At 35.5% G+C, this 20,827-nt stretch overlaps 1 protein-coding gene across 35 annotated transcripts in view; it reads left to right on the forward strand.

Moving 5' to 3' along the window:
- NRXN1 (neurexin 1) overlaps nucleotides 1–20,827 on the forward strand; it is a 1,131,792-nt gene that overhangs the window by 812,807 nt on the left and 298,158 nt on the right. The window contains exon 20 of one of the 35 annotated variants that reach the window (XM_032292227.1): nucleotides 1,476–4,551. The exons of the other annotated variants lie outside the window; for them this stretch is intronic. Coding sequence (XP_032148118.1) covers nucleotides 1,476–1,509 — 34 coding nt within the window. The 3' untranslated portion in view covers nucleotides 1,510–4,551. Of the gene's footprint in view, nucleotides 1–1,475; nucleotides 4,552–20,827 lie in introns of those variants that run through there. 35 annotated transcript variants of the gene reach the window in all.

Here is a 20,827-nt window from a genome sequence, read left to right on the forward strand (position 1 = left end):
CATTAAAACTTCAAAAGAAAAAATGTTACACTCATGTAGTTAATGAAAAAAATGAGGCACAGGTCACACAGCTGGTGAGCTGCAAAATCAGTACTGAACTCAGTCTGACTCCTAAAACCACATGCTTAACCACTGTGCCTTCTGTGATGTAGGTGAGAGTTCAGGAGACGATCACTGCTTCGGACAACCTTGCCTTTTGGTCTGTGTAATAAAGTTTTATGAAGTCAAACAACCTTACCCTTCAGCATACCACATATCACATGGATTATGGAGTGTTTCAGATATCTGCTCCATAAACCATTTTCTCTAGTTAAATAAATGCATAGGAAATTATCTGACTGGCCAGTTATTTTAAAGGCTGAGAAACACAGTTAAAAAAAAAAAATTGTACCAATAATGAGAGTCAGGAAAAAGAGACCTCCAGAGTGCCTCTGTTCAGATCTATTCCTTTCTTTGCAATACTCCTACTTCCTCTTCTTCCTACTTGTCCTCTTTTTCCTAGTCTGGTGCTGTTTTAGTCATTGAGGCCTGGATTATGTATTTTGTATATTTGTGAAACCTTCCGTTGTTCCCTAGGGCAAGACTAATTATGTCCTTGGTATTATCATAGTACTTTGTTCTTAATCCTATTGTGTTACTTACTGTAGTTATAACCATGTCTTTATATGTCCTTATAGCCCATTAAATTGTGACCTCTTCAAGGTCACTGACAATGTATAATACTATGTATCTTTACATGTCTGGATTTTCAGACTCTAGCATGGTGCTAAGTAGATGTATAGTAAGGGTTTACGGAGGAAGGAATGCATACCTGAGTGAATGGAGAAATAAGTGAACTCTGCTGCTTTACTTTTGGCTGTAGCCTCTCTGGCCATCTTGCTAGTAGTTTTCCATTGTCATGCAGGAGCTCACTCCAGAAGTGCTCTCCTTGGGACATAGTATGAGGTAGAGTCCCAAAGGACAATGGTGAAAGCATGTGATGTTCTCCTGGGACTCCCCATTTACAACCTCCTGAGGCATACAAAAGTCAGAGGCCTGAGGGCTGAAGCCTGTCATGAAATGGATTCATTTTTCCTGTGTTATTTTCTCCTGGAAGGGAGACTTTTCTCTTATTATTGGCTAGCTCCACCTTCAGGTTCAAATACTACAAACAGGTGATTTCTCTGAATCTACATATACTTCTTGTCTGCTGTCTGTATCACTTTCATTTTTAATATCTACATAAAAGCACATGTGATATATTTCTCTGCATTCTGACTTCATGAGAAAGAAGAGATGAATCCACTAGGAGAATGAAAACAAACAAAAAACTGTCCTGTAGTAACCCTCCTTAATTGATTAGGAATCTGGAGACAATCAATCTTCACCACCCTGGCAGTTTGACCATTCTTTTTCTTGTCCCCCGGAACCCAACCCCCCCTGCCCCCGCCAATCTTTTTAATCTTCTGCTCTGCCAACCTCTAACACTGGGTTAGAGGTAAAATTGGTTCTCCATTTATTGAGTTTTAAAAATTATTTTAATTAATATATATTAAATGCTTGGAGGTACTAACAGTGAATCATCTGAAGTAGGGAGAAACTCCCCCTCTGAAATCATGCTTACCTTATTCATTTGCTTAGTAAGAACAGCAACTAAACAACACCATTTAGCATGTATTGAGTGCTTACTGTAGAACACCACTGATCTAAACATCTTGCATAAAATTCCATTTGATTAAATATTCACAGTAATTCATTAAGATATAAATTTTATCTCAGTTTTACCAGTGAGTAAACTGTATTATAAATAAATTGAACAAAATCACATAGATAGTAAATAACCGCCTGTATTTGAACCAGTTGTAGATGACGTCAAAGCTTCATTTTTCCTTGGTACAAAGTAAAATTTCAGGCTGGCCTAGCTACTTTTACAAATGATTATAAAATCCAGACTACTGATGTGAAACCAGTGAGTGTTTGTAGTGTCTTGTTTTATGATATTCCTTAAACATGGAATTCCAGAGATTCTGTGACTCTCAATGTAAATGCACTAAATAACAACACAATGTCATGACATAGCACACAATATTTTCTCTTAAAAGTCTCTTAATGGGTGCAATTATGGGTATCTTTGCTATTTTTTGAGTTGTGCCTAAATGTAGAACTAAATTAATACTGCTGTGAGGGTGTTGGCCTTATGTGTGATGAATATGAAATTAATCTACATTGCTCTGGAAACTCGGGTTAGAGCCATGACGTTCACCCTTCACCACATTCTAAAGCTAAAGCATAAAGCCTCAGTGACTTGACCTACTTTATCCCCACCCCCAAACGAAAGGCAGGGGGAGTCTCTGTGTACCTAAGCATGTACATGAGGTGAGAGAAAGGGAATTTGTCTATCGCTTGTAGCTCTTGCTGACTGGACATTTTCCCGACAGGTGTTCAAAGGAAAAGTATGTCATCTGTTTATTATTGTTAATTAGGAATAAAATCAGGCTTTGGGCCTCCAAATCCCATAGGGCATCAGCAGAGAAATAGCGTTGAAATTTTAGCTCAAATACACAGAGTAAGGTCAGGCAGCTGCTCATGCAGGCTCCAGAACTGTGTTCATTTGATCTTTAAAAAACAGGCATTGCAGAGACATTTCGTAAGGTGGAAAGAGAAGTAAATTCTAGCTCCTCCTCCAAATGCCTAAATCAAGACCAATGGTTATTTGATTATTTGTAACTGGCCATTGAGAAGGGTTTTGGATAAATGGAGTGGCTGAGGATGTTCCTGGAATTTGCAAGTGCTATGTAGACATTGTTAACTGTTATGTGAGGAACATACTATAACCATCGACTTCATATTTAACTAGTTTTTCTGTAAACTTTGTCCTTCTCAGTAGACTGTATTTCTATTATTTAGCTGTTCTTTTTTAAAATTTACTAACTTTTTTGATATTCTTCTAACCATCTAGACATAAACTAGATTCAATAAACTAATGAGGCATACTGTAGGGTCTGGAAGGCCAATAATATTTTATGATAGGCTATTCAGAAGGAATTGAATTTTATTTGTTGTCTATGGATGAAAGCATTTACTTTTCAGAAAAGCCCATATTTTTAATAAATTTTATTTTTAAATCATAAAAATTCTTATGGAAAAATATAAATAATACAACAATGATGAGAGTAAAAATTAGAACTGTGTATAATATACCCATTTTTTTCTGTGGTGTCTAAAATTATTTAACCTTATGCATGTGCATATACATTCAAGTTCTTTTTTGAGTGTAGTATTTGTGTATATGCTGACATGCCTGAACATTCTTTAAAAACATGAAATGTTATCATGTGGTGCATACTATTCTGTAACTTTATTATTTTTATTTAATCTATTTTGGACATCTTTTCATTTTAGCTCATATAGCCTCGTATTTTCCTCATAGCATGCATCTGCTACAGTTTATTGACTGATTCCCTAATGATAGGTATTTTAATTGTTTCAGCATTTTAAGTATTACAAATGGAGACCATTTTAAAATCTTGTAAAAATATTGTTTGACATGTGTAAAAATATATTTTTATGTACAAATTCCTAGAAGCAGAACCAACGTGTATATTGCTGAATTGTCCTGTAAGAATGTTGCACTGTTGAACACTATCATCAGTATACAAAGATGTCACAGACTGGAGTGTTTTTATGTAAAAGCAAATTGGTCTCATTATTTCTTAAGAAACTCAGCTCCATCAAATGATTTCCTTTCTGGTGTATTTCATTTGAGTGTGTTCATGTTTTAATAATTGCACTAGTATAGAGGTGAAGCTAATGCCCCTTTAACTTCAGTCACAAACTTTCTCTTATTCTGCAAGTGTTCATAAAGCAACAGTAGGCCAAGGAGGTTGGATAACTATCTCATGAATCATGTGGCTGTTTTCAGTAAAACGTGGCTTCACAATATTATGGGAAAAGCTAGGCAGGCAAGAGGTTAATATCCTCCTGGGTAGCAGTACTTATTTCAGAGTCTGCCTCTGTGTTCTTCACCTTTTACACATTACATAATTCTTAATTTTGCCCCTAGTCACTTCTTATTTCAATCATGCAGTCCCCAGGACTCTTGAACAACTGTGGAACGTGACAGGCTTTTAAATGTATTAATACTGTCAACATCATTGTGCTTAATCTTAATATAACAAACAGAGTAACAACAGATGAATTCTGCTAGTAAGTGTTTAGTAAGGCATAGATGTCCTAGCTCTTGATAGCCAATTTAAATGACAAAGTTCCTACGCTTGAGCTTCGAAGGTGGATTATATCAAGGGACTAGCTCATATGTTCTGTGGCATTTGGTAATAGCTAATATTAAATTGAAAGGAAGTAACATGTTCAGAAGGGGGAAAAAAGATGTACCTAGTTGAGTTTTTCAAATTCCACATGTGATTATTTACTTCAGTTCTATTGCATCCATTGTGAGCTATGTCACACCTAGGAGTGAGAACCACATTTAAAAATTAAACAACAGTTTTAAAAAATTGCCAATTTTTAAAATGATGCATATGTATAATTTAAGCATGTGAGAGATAACCAAATTGTAGTCCGTCTGTCTCCCTCTCTTTCTTTCTCTCTTTCTTTCTTTCTCTCTCTCTCTCTCTTTCTTTCTTTCTTTCTTTCTTTCTTTCTTTCTTTCTTTCCTTTCTTTCTTTCCTTCCTTCCTTCCTTCCTTCCTTCTTTCTTTCCTTTCTTTCTTTCGTCTCACTCTGTCACTGAGGCTGGAGTGCCATGGCGCCATCTCTGCTCACCGCAGTCTCTGCCTTTTGGGTTCAAGCGATTCTCCTGCCTCAACCTACCAAGTAGCTGGGATTAGAGACGTGTGCCACCATGCCCATCTAATTTTGTATATTTAGTAGAGACGAGCTTTCACTATGTTGGTCAGGCTGGTCTTGAACTCCTGACCTCAGGTGATCCACCAGCCTTGGCCTCCGAAAGTGCTGAGATTGCAGGCGTGAGCCACTGCACCTGGCCTACTGTTTTACATTGCACTTTTAAATTGTCCTTAAGGTGGTATAGTCTTGAATTTTATTAATACAAGGTAATGATTAAAATACGTAACTATAGAATTTAATAGGCACTGAGAATATTTGTTAATGCCATGGCTGTCTGTATTATATTCACTAACAATAGCTGAACAGATGCAACTTCCTATGATAACACATGGTACTGAGCAGCAGGCAGCCCCATTTGACAAGTTGATTTTTATTTTATTTCTTTATCCCCAAAACTTCTCTAATAATCCCAGACTTCAGTGTGTTTTGATTTGTTAGGTGGCAAACAGATAAGAGGGATTCGGTTCTTTGTTGTTTCCTTCCCACAGGTTGTTTGGCTTCAGGATACAAAGCCCATGAGATTCTAAAGTAAAATAACTGGGTGAGAATGGGTAAAATACACAGCACAGATAACTACACAACAAGAGAAATAGAAATATCCAATACAAAACGAACAAGGAGCACCTTCAAGGATGCTCTGCAATATGAATAACATCAGATTAGTTAAGAAAATTCTGCCAATCATCTTCTCAATAAGTATCAGTTATACGATGGGCACGATATTTAATTGTAATGATTTGTGTACATGTCTTCTAGTTGCCTCGCATAACTAGTAATAACTTTTGTCAGCACAGTGGCCGGGGGAATTGGGGTTGTTTGGTGTTGCAAGATTTGCTCTCTGAGGATCAATTCTTTGGAGCTTTCCATGAGCTATTTTCCAAACCTTTAATGGCTTGTGTCTGGGAAAAAAAAAAAAAAAAAGTCTGATATATATTCTAAAGCTAAAATAAGATGACTGTCTAGCTAATATACTTTGATATTCACAAAAAGACATGGGATTGATAATGGGATATTTGAAATGGGATTTTGCAAAGATCCTGTACAGATATTGAGAATTGTAAAGTTGTTGAAATAAGGTGCTATTGAACTTCAGGGATTTCTGTTCCGCTTTGTGTGGTGAGGGAATTATGCTAGCCTGAAATCTAAAGTGTGAAAGAGGTTGATTCAAATCCCATGGAATGTTCTAATGCAATATCAATTTATCTGGACCAGAAAAAGCATTTGTATTTCAAGGCATTCTGAATCTTTTCAGAATTTCTTTAGCAGGGTTGGCGTAATTATCAACTAGGATCTGTTTAAAGACTCAAGGCATAGTCTTCTCCTGGCATCAAGGTTATTATGCACAATCTGTCTTTGCGTTAGCAATCCACACTAATTCAGAGAATTCAGAGGAGTCCTCTAGGTTTGCACAACGAGAATTAATTTCTTTCCATCACAGTGTAGTGAAAATTATATGTTTCCCTCACGTTCAAACCTCTTTCTTTGGTACTGTGAACCTCAGGGTGTGTGATCGGGGAGTTGGACTCGTTATGCTTTGTGTTAGTGTGACTCATAATTCACTCTAAGTCTGCCTTTAAGAAAATATTCCTGGATAAGTTGCCATATATATATATATATATGGTCACAGGGTGTCATTAGCGTACGGTAGTGTAGTTGTAGCTCACAGAAGCCTCGACACTCTTGGGGCTCAAGCAATCCTTTCACCTCAGCCTCTCGAGTAGCTGGGCCCACAGGCATGTGCCACCATGCCCAGCTAATTTTTAAAACTTTTCATAGAGATGTAGTTGCTCCAGGTTAGTCTCTAACTCCTGGGCTCAAGCGATCCTCCCGCCTTGGACTCCCAAAATATTGCATCTACAGGAGTGAGCCACTGTACTTGACGTAAGGATATCTTTAAAGTGAGACACTAGTATGAGAGGTTTGTAAACTTGATACAAGCTTGTTATTTCCATTTATACTAAAAATGTAGGTACCTCAATAATATATATTTTATACTAGATTTGGTCATTGCCAGTAAAGCTGTATAAATCTAACCTCATAGCCACTTTTTATCAAGTAGACTTGATTACAAATTATTTTTGATAAAATTCTTATTTTCTGACTAAGAGTTATTTTTTTTCTAAAACAGAAGACAGTTTTATATTGGAATATTAGTCTTTCCACAAAAGAGGTACATAAGAAGATAATACTTGAAATAATAAAATTTGTTTGGATTAACTTATAGAAGTAGTGGACTCACAGAACAAGTTATCATCTTCAAGGAATTCTAGGGTAATTTAGACGCCAGGACAGCTAGACATGGCTGTTTGTCACCTGCCATGCCTGATGGAGAAATGGATCGAAGTCTGTTTGAATATAATGAAAACAGGCCACCCTAACTTAAAATGCAAAGCAATCTTTGAAGTTTGGTAACTATTCAGAGTAACAAAACCCATAGATGCTGAAGTTTCATGTATTTGGAATACCACAATGAAGCAAACATTTAAATTCATTGACAGTAGAGAAGAAAAAAAAAATAAAGGCTATTGGAATATCTTTCTTGAAAACCATTTAAACAATATGGGATAAAAGTGAATATTTTTGAAAAGGACACCTTTACTTTGTTTTGCATACATATAACAGGAATCCATAGAGTCTTAAATTGTCTTTAACTAAAGTGTCACTGGAAACAAATTAGAAGTTTTCCTATCCCAAGTAAGTCTCAGGACCTGGCAAGATAGTTACTTTCCTTAGAGGCTCACTTGTATTCTAGCCCCTAATCAAAGATTAAAGATACTCTAATTTAAGAAAGTAAATGAGTAATACTGTTATATAAGCTCTGGCCTTGCTGAAAGTATAGATTCTGTCTCAGGCTCCAAGATAAACAAATTTCTTTTTCTCCAAAACTATGGGTATGTGACAGGGAAGGTACTATAATCGCTGTGGCTAAATATAAAGTTTACCAAAGGCCTTTTGGTTCTGAGAAAAAAAAAAAAGAAGGTACTAACTTTAAGGAGAACACATTTAAGTCTCCAGTAGAATGTGAGAGAGATTCTGCCGTTTTGAGAGAATCGTTACCATTTGTCAGAAATGATGGTGTTGATACTAGGAGCTGGTAGATCTCTTCAAAAGTGTGTCTGGGAGCTAATTGTCATCCAGTTCCCACTGAAAGTAGCAAATCTTTCATTCATTCATGAATCATTTCTTGAGGGCTTTAAAGTGAACAGAACCTTGTTAGATGCTTGGGATACAAATGTGGGTGAGATACTGCATATGCTTCAATAAACTTGAATAGTGAAAACTCTTCATTAAGACTTTTAAAGAAATAATTTTAATAAAATGATGTAAAGACAATAACAGACGAACTGAAACTTATCATAGTGGCATATGAGAAAGAAGAGTGAGGCCGGGCATGGTGGCACACGCCTATAATCCCAGCACTTTGGGAGGCCGAGGTGGGTGGATCACGAGGTCAACAGATCCAGACCATCCTGGTCAACATGGTGAAACCTCATCTCTACTAAAAATAAAAGAAGTAGCTGGGCATGGTGGCGCACGCCTGTAGTCCCAGCTACTTGGGAGTCTGAGGCAGGAGAATTGCTTGAACCCAGGAGGCAGAGGTTGCAGTGAGCCGAGATCAGGTCACTGCACTCCAGCCTGGGTAATAAGGGTGAAACCCCATCTCAAAAAAAAAAAAAAATGAAGAAAGAAGAGTGAATTTTGCGTTGGTGCCTCAGGAGCACCTTGGCAGAGGAGGTAGTTCAGGCATGTATGGGAGAGGAGCGTGCCAAATAGGGAGAAGAAAACAAAGAAGGCCATCAGAAATAATGAGCTAAATTGAGATACAACATGGTGTGTCTGACTAATTATGTGCCCTTTGGCTCTAGGTAGGCATCGGTAAATGTTTTCTCGATGAATGAGTAAATGGGAAGTATCTTACCAAGTTTTTCAGTAACAATAAGTTAGATGAAAAGGGAAGCAGCAAAAATATTTTAGTAAGTATGCAAGTGATGTCATACTGCAGAGAGACTTCAAGTAAGAGTCTAAAGCTTTGCTGTTCGGTTTCTTTCTGCATAGGACGCTGGGTTGGAAAGATGATCTTCAACCAGGCGTTCTGGTGACGAACTTGCTGCACAGACCCACAGAATGCACATGCTTTCCTAGGACTGCTCCTTTGGGTCCCCTGTTATAATTAGGTCCGTCCACCTCTTTACGCATTTCTGAAACATGATCTAAATTGAAAGTTGAACCCGTATTTACAGGGTTTTAAAAAATAATTACATACCTAGGTAAAGAGTTTTATTTTAAAAATAATTACATGTAATTATAGATCCAGCCAGATAAAAGAAGGTCCTGTGAGTTTAGATTTTTGTAGGCTTTATCTTTTATGATCACTTAGTTTCTCAACTGTCAATGGGCACAGGCACAACAATAACAATGGCATATAGGGGCATGCCTTCTCTTCTCCCACAGTTCTGATATGCACGATGAACATCCTGTTTAGAGGTGGTTTTTAAAGATGTGATTGAGAATAAGTCCACTGCTTTTTAAATAGTCTCAGCTATTCTTAATAATCACAAATTTTATTCTGTAAAACATATTTATTGTGGTCCTCATAATCAAGGATTGGGAAAAAAATTGAGAATACCCAAAGTATTAGGAGGTGCTATTTTTGCTATATCTGCTTTGCTCCAATAACACTTCCGATTCCTTTATAATTACCTTATTAATCTTCACTGGTGTCTGACCCAGGTATTGCACCAGGATCACAGAAACATGACAAGGTCATTGCTTGTGACCCTTCAAAATATTACTGGGAAGCTGTTTTTAGCCACATCTTGTGGAGGCTGACAACATATTAAATAGGTTCTGTCATAGATATGTTTTCACTTTCTAAAAATAATAACGATATTTCACAACACACTGTGTGTAAACTAGAACTTGTGATTATTCTGGACTTGAATTCTCTACTTTGAAGATGGTAGGTGCATGTTTGGAATCATACCCAAATCTAAAATCCACTTTTTGAAAGTGTGTTAACGTGGTATCACTGATCATTAAAACTGGAGTTGAACTTTCCACCTCACTAGCATATGTAGAAAATCAGTGTAGTTCTTTTATTCCATGAGACTATGTCTTTCTGAGCTCACTAAGGCACTCTGCTTTTTTTTTTTTTTTTTTTTTTTGAATAATGGCTTGGAAACAGAAAACGAAAAAAGAAAAATACTCTGTTGGTATATCTCAGTCTCTGCTCACTTCCATGTTTTGAATAATGTAGATCTTGTAGAATCTCTTCATTTGGTATAGTGAAAATTAAAAGTGGTTCAAAGGTAGTAGTAATTCTGTTTTCAAAATCTAATTTGTAAATACTTCAGAGGTGTGGCTTAATGTCTAAAAATACAGTATCCTCATTCAGCTTCAAAATCAAAATTCTTAAATTGAATCCTTCTTCCTATACTGTGTTGCTATTTCAAAGGTGAACATCAAGTTTGAAAAACTTATAACATGCATCTTAATACTATAAACATTAAGATGTTTCTAATCACTAGAGATAGTTAACTCATTTTGACACAAAAGTATTTAATTTAATCATTTATTTTTGAGATGGAGTTTTGCGTTGTCAGTCGGGCTGGGGTGCAGTGGTGGGATCATAGCTCACTGCAACCTTGAACTCCTGGCTTCCAGCATTCTTCCTGCCTCAGCCTCCCAAAGTCTTAGGATTACAGACATGAGCCACTGTGCTCACCTAAAGTATTTTAAAAATAACTTTTCTGACACCATCTTTGCTTCATTCCCTCCGTTCTTTATTTACTTATAAGCATATTTAGTTCCTTGAAATATTTAACCAATTTCACCAATTGAACGTGAGGTTTAGCCACATTCATTTGTGAAATCAGCTACCCTACTTCTGAAACTCTTATTTCCAAAGTAGGATTGTTTGTTTCATTTGCCTTTATCGTTTAAACCTCCTGAATATTAACTAGAGAACAAGAAGAAATACGCCAATTATGTACTTGCTAAAATTTCTTTGGAGAATTCACTTTGCATAAGGCTATCTGGTTGGGCAAAAGGTAGGATACTTGCTGGTGAGCTGGAAAATGGATAAAAATAATTGGCTGCTCTGCAGAAGTTTGCGTGTGTAGCAATAATTCCTTAATTTAGATTGTCCTGATTCTTTATGTTATTATTTATATGATGATGTCTTATTTTACATATTGTTTTATAGTTAATAGCATTATACATATGATCGTTTTAAAAAAACTTCAGAAGGTACAAAGTCTTTTTACTGAGCATATTTAATGAATAAGAAAATTAAGGCCTTCTGTGGATAAATGGTGTGACTAATAAAAGGATAAATAGGCTGGGTGTGGTGGCTCACACCTGTAATCCCAGCATTTTGGGAGGCCGAGGCAGGTAGATCATGAGGCCAGGAGATCAGGACCATCCTGGCTAACATAAGGAAACCCTGTCTCTAATAAAAATTTAAAAATAAATTAAAAAATTAGCTGGGCATGGTGGCATGTGCCTGTAGTCGCAGCTACTCAGGAGGCTGAGGCAAGGGAATTGCTTGAACCCAGGAGGCAGATGTTGCAGTGAGCCAAGATCACGCCACTTCACTCCAGCCTGTGCCACAGAGTGAGACTCTGTCTCAAAAATAATTTAAAAAAAAGATAAACAATGATCAGAATTCATGTTTTTTGATTCCAATCTCATTACTTTTTAACTATTCTTTTATTTATAAATTAAATATTTTCACCCAATACTATTTGATTGAGACAGTGTTAGACACAGGAAGCTGTAATATTAATACTTGTAGCAGGCCATGTTAATATGAATTGGTTTTATTTGTTAAGCGTGAAAATCACACTGACACATAACATATACTATTTATTTATAATGGGCCTTTATTTTAAAATGTGCCCCAGGGGTATAATAAAGATATAACATTCTTTACTTTCAGAGTCTTATAATAACCTTTTTCTTTTAATGTAAGACAAGAAAGAGAGGAGCATATTAATCTGTTAGGAGAATGGGGGTAGGATTAGGACGGAGGTAGAATGTAAAGGGACAGGAATGCCATTATAAGAAAACATAAAGGAAGTCTATATCGGATAAAATAATTCAACTTTTGGGGGCATATAGGAAGGTAATTAAATATTAAACATGAACCATAAATAAAATATTTAGGTAATTAAACATAAATAAAATATCTAACATGAATTTTGTAAGGGTCTCATCTCTCTCATTTCTGTGATATGTACAATTCAGGTAATAATCTGGCTGCAAATCAGTGACCTAGCTATATTAAAGTGAGCTAAGTCCTAGAGATGCTACATATTTTATTTTACCTTGCATCAGTCAAGATAGTAATGCCTTCCTATCCACCTTAAAGAATTATTCTGAAGATCAAATGAAATAGGATTTGAATGTACTTTGAAACACTGAAAGCTTCATGGTATAATGCAGAGCTATGTGGTTTCCAAAATCAAGCATAGAAGCAGTTCCATTATCTTATAGTCACTTAAAAAATAAAATGTAGGATATGTTATATCTTTTGTATGAAGTCTAGAGAGACAGTCTCAGTAAACTCCTTAGAAAAATCAGAAAAGTTAAGCTTCTCTATCTAAGAATTGAAAGTAACTGGAATACAGACTATATTTGAATTATCTTAAAATTCTGTTTTATAACTAGGCAGTGGATTTTTTCCATGACTGCTGGAATTAATACTGTTGCTGTTGCTTACATTGGTCATACTAAGGTTGACATCAATCTCTACCTAGATAAAAATGACCCAAATTATTTGATAATTTACCCATTAAATACTGAAAATGTGGACTATAGAGTTGCTGATTGGATTAGAAAGAACCAAAAATATTTAGCATTAGGGATTTGCTGATAAATATTTTCTGCAAGATACTTGAAAAAGATAAAGACCTATGCTATTTAGGGACAATAAACTGGCTATGCTCAAGAATTGTGATCACAGTGTGAAATTGCTGGTTCTTCCTACAAGTCTTTATCCTTGCCCTGGCCTGATGAAAATTATTCAATATCTTGAATTAAAATAAAAGAAAGTTTTGTTTCTCAGTTTGTGGATAAATTGAAAATCACAGTCATGACTAATATGAGTATTCCGAGCTGGAACTAAATATCAAATCCAAGAACATAAGATTAACAACTCTAAAAGTAAGGGACACATTTAAGTAAAGCACAAAATAACAACTAAATAAACTATTACAATTTAGTAAGCAGCACAAGGTTAATGTAAGTCCATAGTTTTACAAAGTTGCCAAGTAAAACTAATTAATTTTAGGATGCATTAATATTTAGAAAGATGAATGTGGTGAATTCCTCTTATCTGCACCGATCACTCTGCTGGGGGTTGTGGAGTGCTTTGATTGTCACACTTTCTTTTTTTTTATTGCATTTTAGGTTTTGGGGTACATGTGAAGAACATGCAAGATTGTTGCATAGGTACACATATGGCAGTGTGATGTGCTGCCTTCCTCCCCATCACCTATATCTGGCATTTCTCCCCATGCTATCTCTCCCCAACTCCCCACCCCCCCGCTGTCCCTCCCCTATTTCCCCCCCTACAGACCCCAGTATGTGATGCTCCCCTCCCTCTGTTCATGTGTTCTCATTGTTCAGCACCCACCTATGAGTGAGAACATGCGGTGTTTGATTTTCTGTTCTTGTGTCAGTTTGCTGAGAATGATGGTTTCCAGGTTCATCCATGTCCCTACAAAGGAAATGAACTCAACGTTTTTGATGACTGCATAGTATTCCATGGTGTATATGTGCCACATTTTCTTTATCCAGTCTGTCATTGATGGGCATGTGGGTTGGCTCCTAGTCTTTGCTGCTGTGAACAGTGTCACAGTAAACATACATGTGCATGTGTCTTTATAGTAGAATGATTTATAATCCTTTGGGTATATGCTCAGTAATGGAATTGCTGGGTCAAATGGTATTTCTGGTTCCAGATCCTTGAGGAATTGCCACACTGTCTTCCACAATGGTTGAACTAATTTACACTCTCACCAACAGTGTAAAAGTGTTCCTATTTCTCCGCATCCTCTGCAGCATCTGTTGTCTCCAGATTTTTTAATGATCGACATTCTAACTGGCATGAGATGGTATCTCAATGTAGTTTTGATTTGCATTTCTCTAATGACCGGTGATGATGAGCATTTTTTCATATGTTTTTTGGCCTCATGTATGTCTTCTTTTGTAAAGTGTCTGTTCATGTCCTTTGCCCACTTTTGAATGGAATACCTTTGGAGTTGAACATGAAGATGATCAAAAAAGTTGAAACCAAGTTTAATTATACAATCATCAAAGAAGTTAAAAGGATTCTTGGTTAGAAGTCTGAACAAGATTCCTTGAAACAGTAGATAATGACTTAAGGAGGCATTATAATGAATTAAATTGAAGAAATACCTAAAAATTGCAGTGGGTTAGAAATGGAATGGGCTACCTCAAGAGGTAGTGAGTACTACAAGTTCCTTTTTGTGGAGTCTAGACAGATTAAACATTAGATGGCTGCTTGGACTAACAAAACTTCCAGGTCCATTATATTGTCTTATTATTCTATTATATTGAATAGGAAAATCAATTATGGCAGAAATTCACAAGCTATAGTTCACATACAAAACCTAGTGCCATTGTGTTTCTACACACAAATATTCATCCTGATCTTTTCTTTCTTGTCTTTTCTTATATCCTTAGTTATGTAGTTTAATTCATTCATTTAATAAGATGTATTGAGCAAATGGAATATTTAAATATCATTAGAATGCAAGCTATATAAGAGAGGAACTTATTATGTCTGTCTGGTTCACTCCTGTAGATCCAGCACGTAAAACAGTGCAGTGCCTAGCTTACCGTAAGTGTTCAATTTATATATTGTTGAATGAATAAAGATATTTTTCCACCTAGTTCACTTGACCACTGTTTCTCAATTAAAGCTCCTGGGTTCTCCAGGGAGTGCAGCACCCTCTTAACGTCAAAATGACAACCAGCTCCTGTCTGCTGTTGTACTGATGTTAATTTCTATGAGCAAGTATAAAGACAAAACATATCTTAGAGGATTTAGAAGCTGAGAAACAATTTCAAAGGTGATATTTTTATTACTACTTTAATCAGTGTTTCTCAAACTAAAGCCTGCAGGCATATTCTTGCAGTTTAGAAATTCTCATGGCAAAGACCACTTTGCAGTCATAGCAACTTGCAACTGGTATCTACCTGACCCTTGCAGAAATATCAGTTTACATTTGGCTTGCATTTAACCTTGAAGATTCATATAAGGCAAGAAAACTGTGAAAGGTTAAAGGGGCTGTGTGTGGTTGACAAAGTCATCTTATTCCTTTTTCTTGCTTTTTCTTTCGAGCTGATCTGAGTAATATTTGTGGTTTATTGGCTTCCTAAGAATACTCCTCCTGTTCCTCCTCCCCTTAAATAAAGAAGCTACAATGTCCCCTTGTCACCTTCAACTTCTTTTACCAATTTTGAGCCTAGAGATTTAAACAAACATACAAATGACAAAGACTGCCATTTATTTACTTAACAGTTATTTATCAAAAGCTTCTAAGTTTTGGCACTTTCTTGGAGGCTGTATATAGTAGAGTGGTCAGAAACAGACAAAAATCAATGCTCTCACAAGACTTAAGTTGTAAGATCACACACAGGCCTTTAATATTAGCCATATAGGTGAAGGGGAAGGCTATCTTTATGGGTGAAATAATATGTGGAATTAAAGTGTTGACATCTTTTCTAGGGAAACCCATTTTTTTTTCTTTTGCAAATTAAAAGCATATTTTTTTCACTGCCATCAAACTGTTGTCCTGTTGATTTTCTACTTCTGAGAGTTTCTGTGAAATTAGCAGACTTTAAAACTGAAAAAAAAAAGAGCAGATTACTCACAAACTTTGCTTTTTAATTATAAATTTGGAAAAATTTACTTCATACTCAGTGAATCACAAGCTTCTAAATTAAACCCCGAGGGGACAGTTTTAAGGACAGGAAACTGTAATAGTGAATATATAGTGGATTTAGTTTGCCAATAAGCAAAAAAATTCTGTCTAGTGTAACTCTTAAGATATATGAGGAATTTATATTGCTCCTGTGAATGAGCAAAAGGAAATGCGAGATTTATAAAGAGTGTCATTACAGCATATTCCCCAGCTTGTCAATTATATGTATTAAATGAATGAAGAACTCATATTACCTGTTCTTTTTTTTTATCCTTTCTCCTTCTTGATGAGGTAAAATTATTACACATCAAAAGGAGTCTGGTTGACTAAAAGATATTTAGTATTTATAACCAAGAGTGATAAATGTAATATATGTAATTGCTACATTAGACATTTGCCAAGAGAATATATTATACTAATGTTTTTAGTTATTTCTATACTTTAATCTTAATTATGGTGATATTTGCTCAGTATTTAGTATGTAATAGTAGGCTTCATTCAACTTTACAAATGCAAAATGCTTTACAGACTTCAATATATATGAAAATATTCATGATTATTTAATCATCACATTTCTTTTGCTGTTATAATGGAAATCACAGGCATATTATATTTTCCTTATTATCGATTAATATGAAAATTACAAAGTTTATAATTCAGATTAATAGTCTATATAGACAAATATGTTTTAAGGACTATGAATATTTTCATCTTAAGAACAAATAGTTGATTATTAAATACTATTTTGCATTCTTGTTTTCAATGTGCTATTAAATTTGGGATACAGATAATCTAAGCATGATATCAAAATCATATAAATATGTGTGTACATGTATGTATTCATGTGTTTGTGTCTGTGTGTGTGTGTGTGTGTGTGTGTGCATGTGTGTTTTTCACTGAACCCGTCTACCCATTTAGGGGGAGGTATTTTAGCCGTTCTTATGGTTAATTCAGGAATTGGGCTTTCTTACATAACATGAAAGAAGAACCTCCCTCAACAAGTTTTCTTCTAAAATAAAGTTTTGCTTGAATCTAGTGGCCACTTTTAAATTTTTTTCAAATCAGTTTCGTACATCCAGATTTTATTATCATACCCAGAAAAATGGATAATGATTATTCAAAAGTTTGCTCTTTAATAGAATTTAACTTATATATCACTGTGTCAATTTTATTATTTGGGAATTTCTAGTAACTATGTATTATTTAGACTTGATTAAACCACTTAAATGGTACGTGACTGAGCAAAGTGCAAGTCTTATGTATCTGAAAGTGATGACTAAAAATTTTATTTTTAAAAGCTAAATATATCTTTTATATAAAGATCTTGTAATCCGCATATAATAATATATGAATTACTATTCATAAAATTGTAGTTTTGATTGTGCTTTATACAGCTTTGTAACTAGTAAATTATCTATTTATTACTACTGCTTTAAAAATATATTAAGCAGAAAAGGGTTTTATACATAGTCAAAACAAACATGAAATACATGTTCATACTTGGCTGAAAGGAACGTTATTTTTAATTGTCTCAAAAGTATAACTATAATGTTGATATGCAGTCTGCATATAAATTATTATATGGATCAACAAGTTTATTAATCTCACACGGTCTACTTAATGATCATTATCAGTGATTATTCAAAATTACAGTTCATTTTATGCTAATCATGAAATAATACCTGATTTTCCAATAATAGCTATGACTCATAAAAAATTCTAATTAATACCTGTGAATATGGATGCAATTACATAATAATGAGATTTAACTTTTAGAATAATACACCACCAATCCATTCATCTCCAAGATCCCAGTAGACTAAAATTGGATTATTCTAATTAGGAAGCTGAAGTTAATAACTTTTGAGTTTTTTGAGTAAACCAAACACAGTGTGATGATGAGATGTTATTTTTATAATGACTTGTTAATATTCAAATCTTCATTAAAACGCTTTTAAGATTTGATACAAGGGGAAAACAAACAAGGTTATTCTTTAGGCAAAAGTTTATGCACGAACCTATGATTGGGTCTCATTGCCTGGGCTTGACTGGACCAATTCCGTTTTGATTTTCTTCGAATTCTTATTATTTTCCTGTAAATGATAGTATTTATCCAAGTAATTATAATTTTGGTTTTGAATGGAAAATAAACTATTAGAGAGTTGAAAGATAAACAGCATTAATAAGGTCACAAGTACAGTATTATCATTATTAATACAGAGAGCCGTACCTATATAATATAGTATAATTATTTAATATTTCACTAATATATACAATGGTTACAAAGTGAATAATTGCAGAGGTTTTAAGTACAGCTAAGATTTAAATCTATGACATTTTTCATTTTATTTATTTTTTTATTGGAACAAATAGGAATAATTTAATAACTCCAAGTCATATCTATTATTTGCTTAATGCAAATAAATCAAGTATCTGTTAAACATTTGCCATGTTTTTACTGAAGCGTGTTTTATTTACATATTTCAATGATAAGAACATAGGCACTGTGTTGTGAAAAAACCAAACGGAAATTCTAAAAGGGAGTAATTTGGTTTGTTTTATTTAAGTTCCTGTGCCATGGGTACCATAGATGGTCAAAAACTATTTTTAACTGATAAATTTGAATTATGGCCCCAATTATTTCCACTTTTATAGTTTGGGACTACTTAATTCCTAAACCTCGGTCTTCTTGCTTGTAAAATGAAGGCTCCGGTATTACTCATCTCACGAAGTTAGACTAATCCTGAAATAAGGCCTGTGAAGGGGCCTGGGATAGTGCTAGTGCAATGGGAGTATTAAATAAATGGTAACTGTTATTATTTTCTGTTAATGCCTTGAATTAGACTCTCTGACATTTGCCCATCTATTAGATCTCTAATGTTTATAGTGAATGCTAAGGTCCAAGTTAACTCATTCTCTCAACCTGAGAGAAATGAAACTCATGAACTTCACTAAGCTTTTTGCCAAAATAGTCGCATTGTCAAAGAGATGGAGTACTCCAAGGGTGAAGGCTATAGAAATACTTAGATTGTTCTTTCAGTGTTTAGAGTACTTCACAACTTTGTATTCTTGGTCCTTTTTAAAGTGTGGACATGGATTTTCCTTCATTTTGGACTTAAAGATTGGACTTCAAGAGTTCAAAGAGTTGAGAATGAACAAATAAGAGGTGTGCAATAAAGGAAAATGTCATATTTGCTGCAAATTTGAAATGAAAATTATATACAGTCTCTATATTATATTTAGTTTGTGTGAGAAATCTATTAAAGCTTATTATCTATATCTCTCATTATTACATTGGACCTCTCAGAAAGTTACTAGGCATGATGAGTTCATCGTGCTAGTACGTAAGAGGTCTGCCCACTGGATGAGGGCACTCCAGTAGTGTGAGTTACTGGCTGAGAATGTGTAAAAGTGGTTGGGCAGAAATTCGGTCTTCCACTGGAGGGAACTGAGCAGTGCATTTCAGAATGCCATTATTTGGACACCAGACAGTGGGCTTTCCTGCAAGCCATTGCAGGCTATAAGTCAGCCACAAGTAACTACTGAGCACTTCAGCTGACCAAGTCCAGGAAGGAGAGGTTTGCCTTTTCCTCCTCCTCCTCACCCAATGGATAAAAAGAGACTGGGCTTAGAAGAGAGGGGAAAAGGAGGTCTTCAAACCATATGCCAACCTAGACTTGTGTCCCTCCTACCCTGCATGGAAACAACCAAGGCCCTAACTTGTGATAGCTGAGTAGCAGGGGAGAGATTTGTAATAGCTGAAAAGCTGTGAACTTGGGCCAAGATACTAAGAGAACTTTACTAAATGATAGCTGATTCAGCATATTATGGATGAGAACAATTAATAGAAGAACTAGGCAGGGCGGGTGCGGTGGCTCATGTCTATAATCCCATCACTTTGGGAGGCCGAGACAGGTGGATAATCTGAGGTCGGGAGTTCGAGACCAGCTTGACCAACAAGGAGAAACCCCATCTCTACTAAATATGCAAAATTAAATGGGCATGGTGGTGCATGCCTGTAATCCCAGCTACTTGGTAGCTTAAGGCAGAAGAATCCCTTGAACCCAGGAGGTGGAGGTTGTGGTGACCCAAGATCTCCTCATTGCACTCCAGCCTGGGAAACAAGAGTGAAACTCTGTCTCAAAAAAAAAAAAAAAAAAGAAGACGAGCTAAAGCCAATCATTTTTTATTTCTTGAGTTTAGACACTTCAATGATCAGACTGATTTTGTGGAGACAACTGCTATGCTTGAAAGAACATAGATAGCCTTTGAAGTATGATACTTCATTCAAAGTCAAATTCCATCATATAGTAGCTATGGAATCTTTTTTTCTTTTCTTTTCTTTTTTTTTTTTTGAAGCAGAGTCTCTCTCTGTTGCCAGGCTGGAGTGCAGTGGCACGGTCTCGGCTCACTGCAACCTCCGCCTTCCGGGTTCAAGCAATTCTCCTGCCTTAGCCTCCCAAGTAGCTGGGACTATAGGCGCACGCCACCACGCCCAGCTAATTTTTGTATTTTTAGTAGAGACAGGGTTTTACCATGTTGGCCAGGATGGTCTCAATCTCCTGACCTCGTGATCCTCCCACCTTGGCCTCCCAAAGTGCTGGGATTATAGGCGTAAGCCACTGCGCCCGGCCAGTAGCTATGGAATCTTAAGCAAATTATCTAACATCTGCAACCCTCTGTTTCCTTGGTGGTAAAAGGAGATTAATAATATCAAATGCCTTTAAGAAGATTAAGATGAAGATATATAAATATATTTTTAAATTATATATATTAAATTACTGTAACAAGGCATAACATGCATCATAAATATCAGGGTTTTACTTTTTGTCCCCTTGTGACCACAAGGATTATTCAAGAGGTGCTTTACAGAGGTATGCTTTTAAAAAATTTATCTTGTGGCAAGGTAGATAAATATGAAAAGTATTTCAACAGTAACTTAATAGCAGTTTCTACTTATACCCTTAGTAAATTCATTACCTATTCTAACCTGAAAAGTTTTTTTTGTTTTAAATCAGGTAGATAAAA

Source organism: Sapajus apella, unplaced genomic scaffold (assembly GCF_009761245.1).
Source record: "Sapajus apella isolate SASKATOON/1434 unplaced genomic scaffold, GSC_monkey_1.0 scaffold26, whole genome shotgun sequence".
NCBI classification, from domain to species: domain Eukaryota; kingdom Metazoa; phylum Chordata; class Mammalia; order Primates; family Cebidae; genus Sapajus; species Sapajus apella.